Raw genomic sequence first — 7,431 nt, 5'->3', positions numbered from 1 at the left:
AGAACCTTTTAAGTGACCTCCCCTCCTACTCCCACCCCCTACCCCATACCCCAACCTAATACCACCACCACAAACACACAAGCAGGAAAATTGTCCTTCCTTTTAGTTCATTTTCCTCGACTTTCTCAATCAAAAATAACCCATCAAACCCATCAAGAAGAAACTAATACAATAAAAAAAGATCAAACACCATACATCTATGACTAAAAGAAAAAAAATATATATGTGTTGTTAGTATATATTTACAGGTATTTTGATGCGCTGGCACCTTTCTCGCTTAGGCTCCGCCCACCTGAACTCTCTTGATGCTTCCTCCGTCACGAGAGCCTCAGAGTGAACGCGAAAGTCGTGCTGCAAACATGGCGCTGCTCTTCAAAGCCTCCCTTACGCTGGCGGTGCTGGTCGGGGTCTCCGTGTCACAACAGTAAGTTTTTTGTAAAGAAAGAATGAAATTATGATCTGATGATTTTATTATTATTATTACTTCTTTTTTTTTTTTTTTTTAGGGGGGTGTATTTTAGCGATATAGTTGTGGTAGATGGTGTGGTTATAACACCTATTTGTAGGCAGACTACATACATGCGAAGTTGGAAATCATTCTATGCAAACACATCGACAGCAATTGCAAGAACACTTCAAAACTTTTTTTCAAAACTGAAAAAAAGTAAACAAAGCGACCGTATTTGATTTAACATTACGGATTTTTTTTTCGTTCCACCCATTAGCAACAAATATTACCGTAATTAGAAAGACTTCCTCACCCCCCTCTCCCATAACAATATAAATTCTCTAAATTAATCTTATTACCATAAGATTAAGAATCCCAAAGCAATTAATAGAAATACAGCGATAGACTCTGGATCGTAGGACCGAGTGAGTGAAACATTATGAGAATAATCTGGAAAAATCTGGAATGGTCATTTACCGTTTTCTTCTGGTCATCCAAGTCGAAGGTTCATTTCGGGAGATGTGTCTGTGTTCGGGAGTAATTATCATCTTTTTTATAGATTATTTATGATGTTTTGGGGGTCTGGTGAGTGAAGGAGAGGGGGAGAATAGATGGATGGAGGGACAGAGGAAGGATAGATGGATGGATGGAGGGAGGGAGAGAGGAAGAATAGATGGAGGGAGGGAGAGAGGAAGGATAGCTGGATGGAGGGAAAGGGGAAGGATTAATGGACGGATGGAGGGAGACCGGAAGAATAGATGGAGGGATAGAGGGAGTGACGGAGGGATAGGAGAAGAATAGATGTAGAGACGGAGGGAGGTAGGATGGAAAGGAGAGAAAGAGAGGAAAATAAGAGAGAGGGAGAATATAGGAGACAGACAGAGAGATTAGATAGAAAAGGAGAGGGAAAGGAAGGGAGAAGGACAGATACAAAGAGATGAGTAGATAGAAAAGGAGGGAGAGAGAGAAAAGAGAGAGAGAGAGAGAGAGAGAGAGAGAGAGAGAGAGAGAGAGAGAGAGAGAGAGAGAGAGAGAGAGAGAGAGAGAGAGAGAGAGAGAGACAGACAGACAGACAGCTATTCTTAATTCTCATTGTCTGAAGACCACAATACATCACCTCATCTCCTTTTGTTATAATTCCTAGACAATTGCCGCCTCTTAACATGGCGTGAGGAAATTCTGAGCTCACTTAAACTCCCTTCAATTAAATCCCTGCTTCCGCTCGTCTTGGCTTTGCAATTTCAGCCCACCTGTTGCAGCACGGCACATGTTCCTCTGCACATGCGATTGCAAGGTTCGTTGTCCTTTGTGTATAAGTCACAAGGCCGGGGGGAGGGAGGGAGGGAGGGAGGGGGTAGGATATAGCATTCCGTTGGATTTGATTATTTAAAAATATCTTGTTTAGTAAGTTCATAAAAAAAATAATTAGGCAATTTTCATCGCTTTGTCATGTCTCACCCTCCCTCATCGCCCCCACCCCTACCACCCCCTCCACCCCCTCCACCCGTCTCCTCCACCTGTTTATTACGCGGTTTTGAATGTTTACCGAACGTTAACATGACCTTGTATGCGTAGCATCTGTAATAAGCCATAAAAAGTCATTATTTTATTCATATTTCCATATAATTTATTAGATATTTGTTTGCATTCGTTATTATAGAGTAAAATGTATAGGAATACTTCGTTCGACGGGGTATTCCAAATTATTCGATTTTTCATTTGCACTGTTCTGCAACTATGCAATTTAATGATATTTGATATTTATTGGGAAACAACTTAAGTAAGATCATATTACCGTAAAAGTACAAGTGTTTGTTATGCAGTTTGTTCATGTTCTGGAATAACCTGTGTATTTTCGATGTGAACTTTTTTACATATAGCGCCATGAGAGAGAGAGAGAGAGAGAGAGAGAGAGAGAGAGAGAGAGAGAGAGAGAGAGAGAGAGAGAGAGGTGTAAATTAAAGTAAGAAAGAGATATAAACAAAAATAACTGATTGACTGTATGTAATAGATAGATGGGACGAGTAACTGAACAGAATGAATAAGTAGAAGAGAGAGAAAGAGAATCCAGTAACTGAGCAGAATAGAGAAACAGGTGAGTGGGTAAAGTAGAAGATAAATGAATGAGTCGAATAATACCAAGAATCCTCATATCTAAATCCGGGTCATCTACCTTTCAACCGCAAGATAATTAAGTGGTGATTACTCTTTTTTGATCGACGACAAGAAACTGTTCCCAAGCATGCAACAAGCGTGACACCAAACCCTCAAGAAAGACTGCAACAAGCCGTACCATGCAGGTAGCTTTTGGCGTATGATGATCCTGCTTTCGAAAGATTACGAGGTCGACCTCCATTAAGTAGAACTGAAGATGGTTCCTCCTCCAGAAGTGACGAAGACTTCTCGAGAAAAGAAAGTGGCGAGGGGGACTTCCTCCGATTTCTCTGTGTTGTATGACGTCACAGGTATATAGCTGAGGTCACTGGGTTACGGGTCCGAGCGGGTCGGTGAGGGCAAAAATAGACAAGGAAAGAAAAAAAAAAGATAGAAAAACGGGTTTGTTCCCTCGCCGTCCAGACTTCTCTAGCCCTGTGATGGCGGGGAGACCCTAGCCCGAGGCAGGTGAAATTTTCGAAGCCACTTGAGTTGAAAACTTCTTGTGATTTTACTTTAGAAGTGACCTGGTTGTAAGTTCATGTTTTTTTTTTCGTTTGTTTGTTTGTTTTTGTTTCCTTCTGCCTTTACTAGGAATGACCTGGCCGTACATATGTCGTCTAGGTTGGTTTCCTAGCATGACCTTCGAGGTTTGTTGACCTAGCACGATCGGATTGTCGTAGAGGGATGATTTTTTAAAACACCGAGTCGCGCAGGAAACCCTACAGGTTACAGGGTCAGTGTATTTCAGCGAAGGATTAGCCTGTTCGCCATGATTCCGACCTGTATTAGGCTTCTTGTATCGTGTCTTGTTTTGCTTTTTGATCTAGGGAATGCTGAGATCTTTACACCTTTGGTATATACACGGATCTTTGTAGAGCTCTGTTGTACATAAAAGCATGACATATACGTGTAATCATTATTTCATGGAACTGCATAGTACTCTCTCTCACTCGCTCTCTCTCTCTCTCTCTCCATCCCTTCTCTCTCTCTCTCCATCCCTTTTCTCTCTCTCTCTCTCACTCTCTCCCTCTCCCTCTCCCTCTCCCTCTCCCTCTCCCTCTCCCTCTCCCTCTCCCTCTCCCTTTCCCTCTCCCTTTCCCTCTCCCTCCTTCCCTTTCTCTCTCCCTCCCTCCCTCTCCCCATTCTTTGCCTACGAATGATTTAAAACAAAAAAAAGATGAATAGCCCAAGTAAACTTCATCGTTTGTAAGAATTCCACTGCTACCTCCGTCACAAGATCCCGGTAGCCCGAGGCCCTAGCAACAAAGGCCTCCAAAGAGACTACTGTATTTTGTAAGCGCTGATATTCCATTATTCTCGCCTCGCCACAGACCTTGTAGTGTTAATTTTCTTTTTTTTCTTTCTTTTATTATCTTTTAATTCTTGTGCTTCCTTCTTTCTTTTCTTTCTTTTCTTCCTCTTATTTGTTTCTGTATTTTTAGTTCATGATTCCTCTTCTTTCGCGTTGTGGTTGTTGTTGTTTTTGTTTTTGTTTTTGTTTTGTTGTTCTTCGTCTCCTCATTTTTCTTCTTCGGGTTCATCTTCTTTCTCTTCTTGCTCTTGTTCTTGTTCTACTTCTTGCTCATCTTCTTCCTCTTCCTCTTCCTCATCTTAGAAAAAAAAACGAGCACAAACTTCACCACGTGTAACAACAATCCACAGCCAACACGAGTTTGATATCATAGTCAATTAAGGGTGATGTCTCCCTCCTTCCCCCTTCCCCTCTTCCTCCCTCCCTCCCCCCTTCTCCTCTTTGTCCCTCCCCCCCCTCTTCTCCCCTTCTGCTCTTCCCCCTTCCCTTCTTCCCCTTCCCAGCCAAACCTTACTGTCGCATTTGTTATTGTTTATACTCGCTCTTCTTTATTTTCTCTCTCTCTCTCTCTCTCTCTCTCTCTCTCTCTCTCTCTCTCTCTCTCTCTCTCTCTCTCTCTCTCTCTCTCTCTCTCTCTCCCTCCCTCCCTCCCTCCCTCCCTCTCCCTCTCCCTCTCTCCCCCCCTCTCTCTCTCTCTCTCTCTCTCTCTCTCTCTCTCTCTCTCTCTCTCTCTCTCTCTCTCTCTCTCTCTCTCTCTCTCTCTCTCTCTTTCTCTGTCTCGTAAGATAATATGTCGCTCTTATTATAGAATGTTGCAACTGTCTGTATTAAGTTGCCTTTTTTGTCGAAGAAGATATGAGTGTCCTTTTAATCGGCACAATTTTCATCTGTTAAGACAACAATGCCGGCAATTCGCTGGGTCTCGCCCCTCTCGCTCCCCATCCATCTCTCTCTCTTCCTCTCTCCGCTTTCCCCTCCCCTTCCCTCTCCGTCTCCCTCTTCCTCCTCCCTCTCCCTCTCCGTCTCCCTCTTCCTCCTCCCTCTCCCTCTCCCCTTCTTACTACTCTACCCCCACTCCCTCTCCCTCCTCACTGTCTCCTACCCTCCACTCCCTCTCCCTCCTCACTGTCTCCTACCCTCCACTCCCTCTCCCTCTCCCTCCCCCTTCATCCTACCTCCCCTTCCCTCTGCCTCTCTCCACGCCTTTCTACCTCCCTCTCCCTCTCCCTCTCCTTCTCCCCTCCTTACTACCCTATCCCCCCACTCCCTCTCCCTCCTCACTGCCTCTTACCCTCCACTCCCTCTCCCTCTCTCTCCCTCTCCCTCCCCCTCCCCCTTCATCCTACCTCCCCTTCCCTCTGCCTCTCTCCACGCCTTTCTACCTCCCTATCCCCCTCCCTCTCCCCTTCCCCTCCCCCTCCCCCTCCCCCCCCCCTTCCCCTCCCACTCTCATTCTCCGCCCCCCCCCTACCCCCTCCCTCCCCCTCCCCCCATCCTTCACTCATGACATCAGCGTGAGTGAACGTGATCTGCAGTCTTCTAGAACTTCCCATGGCAGCGAGTCGGGATGATGACCGCCAGCCTGCTTGATGTCCTTCCTGGGTATATCACGGTCATCCTTTACAGGTCACCTCCAAAACGTGTGGCCTGTAGTGTGTCTGTGACGCGTCGTGTGGTGAAGTTTCTGTGTCAATATCTCGCTTCTAGATATGTATTTTTTTTTTGATACCATAAAGCTTCATACACACAGACACACACACACACACACACACACACACACACACACACACACACACACACACACACACACACACACATATATATATATATATACATATATATATATATATATATATATATGTGTATATATATATATATATATATATTATATATATATATATATATGTGTGTATATATATATATATATATATATATTATATATATATATATATATATATTACATATATATACACACACATATTTAATCTCGCATAGTTATGATTAGTAGCTGATATTGCCTTAACGTGTGACATCGCTATGATAAAGTATAACCTCACAGTATGACATGATCTCATTGCCCAACATTCATCAAAGGCATGATCTAATTACACACATACAATCCCGCCATGCCCCCCATAAATCCCACAAACACAATGAAGGCAATACAAACCCCATAAATAAAGTCAAGGCAGTACATTAATCAGACGAGAGGACGAGCGATCCCCACACTTTAAACCTCACATCGCTGGCCCTCCACCCCATCACGCCGACTCCAAGTGGGAAGAGCGGAGAAGGCCAGATGTCGGAGTGAGTCATCAAGGGTGAGGTTATACAAGGCTCTTCCTCGAGAGATTGCACGAGATTTTTTTTTTTTTTTATTCCTGCGACCATGCAGGGTTCCTTCCTTTTTTTTTCTTCTTCGTTTTCTTCGTCCTTTGGCTTTATCTTTCTTTTTTTTTCTTTTTTTTGTTTGTCTTCGTCTTTTATTTTCTTACCTCTTTTTTTCTTCTTGTCTTCGTCTTCATCTTCTTTGTCTTCGTCATCATCTTTTTTTATTCTTCTTTTTTCCTTCTTTTTTCTTCCTCCTCTTCTCCGATAGCAGAGGTTTATATGATACTATGCAGGGAGGTTTATATGAGACTTGACATGGATCTTGCAACATGTCAGAGATTATTAAGGCAGAAATTCATAAGGGACGATGCAGAGATTTCCATTAGGAAATAGTTTTCTATGATGCTGATGGGTTCCTCATTAAAACAAGAGATTATACGAAACTATATAGATTATAGTCTAAGTGTAATTATTTTTTTGTGATTGTTTGAACACTTTTCACTATCAAAACACCTATTTAAGAGACTAAGCAGAGATCTTTGTTATGTCAAGTTTATATGGGAGTGTGCAGGCTATTTTCCCCTTCGTTAAAACAGGGTTATGTAAGACAGTGTAGGATACTTCAAATTATTGAAGATCTTTCCACGTCAAAACAAAAGTTTCTGGTCAACATTCTCACTCGATGTGTGTTAACATGATACGATATCAGAAATCTCAATGAAACTAGTATACGTGACAATAAAAGTCTATTTTGTATGGCGGTCAATTCCAAACAATTCAAATGAATAAAGTTACACAAGAAGTTCAGTTAAAGGAACATGTACATGAATTTCCTTCTCTTATCCTTCCTTACCTTATCCAACGACCGTGAGATTTGCCCCATTGACACAGTGTAAACAAGAGAGGTCCCAGCGGCGAGGCAACGGAGTTTAGGAAATCCCAGCATTCTGGTTTTGTCATCTACTCGAGGGCAGTTTTTGCTCTCTCTCTCTCTCTCTCTCTCTCTCTCTCTCTCTCTCTCTCTCTCTCTCTCTCTCTCTTTCTCTCTCTCTCTCTCTCATTCTCTCCCCTCCCCTACCCTCCGCTCTCTCGGTTTCTCTCTCTCTCTCTCTCTCTGAAAGGATTGGGCGTGAAACATTGTACAGAACTGCAACATCCTTTATAGAGGACGGCATTTTATCAG

At 43.0% G+C, this 7,431-nt stretch overlaps 1 protein-coding gene across 1 annotated transcript in view; it reads left to right on the top strand.

The window, feature by feature from the left end:
* Nucleotides 1–325: 325 nt before the first annotated feature.
* LOC122254217 (transforming growth factor-beta-induced protein ig-h3) overlaps nt 326–7,431 on the top strand; it is a 33,023-nt gene continuing 25,917 nt past the window's right edge. Inside the window, exon 1 of the mRNA XM_043017798.2 lies at nt 326–424. Within this exon, the coding sequence (XP_042873732.2) occupies nt 360–424 (65 nt within the window). The 5' untranslated portion in view covers nt 326–359. The remainder of the gene's footprint in view (nt 425–7,431) is intronic.

The sequence above is a fragment of the Penaeus japonicus genome, unplaced genomic scaffold, assembly GCF_977035675.1.
Source record: "Penaeus japonicus unplaced genomic scaffold, GWHDUDI00000001_assembly GWHDUDI00000041, whole genome shotgun sequence".
NCBI lineage: Eukaryota > Metazoa > Arthropoda > Malacostraca > Decapoda > Penaeidae > Penaeus > Penaeus japonicus.
Note: the sequence above shows the minus strand (reverse complement) of the source record. Positions and strands in the feature narration are given on the sequence as shown.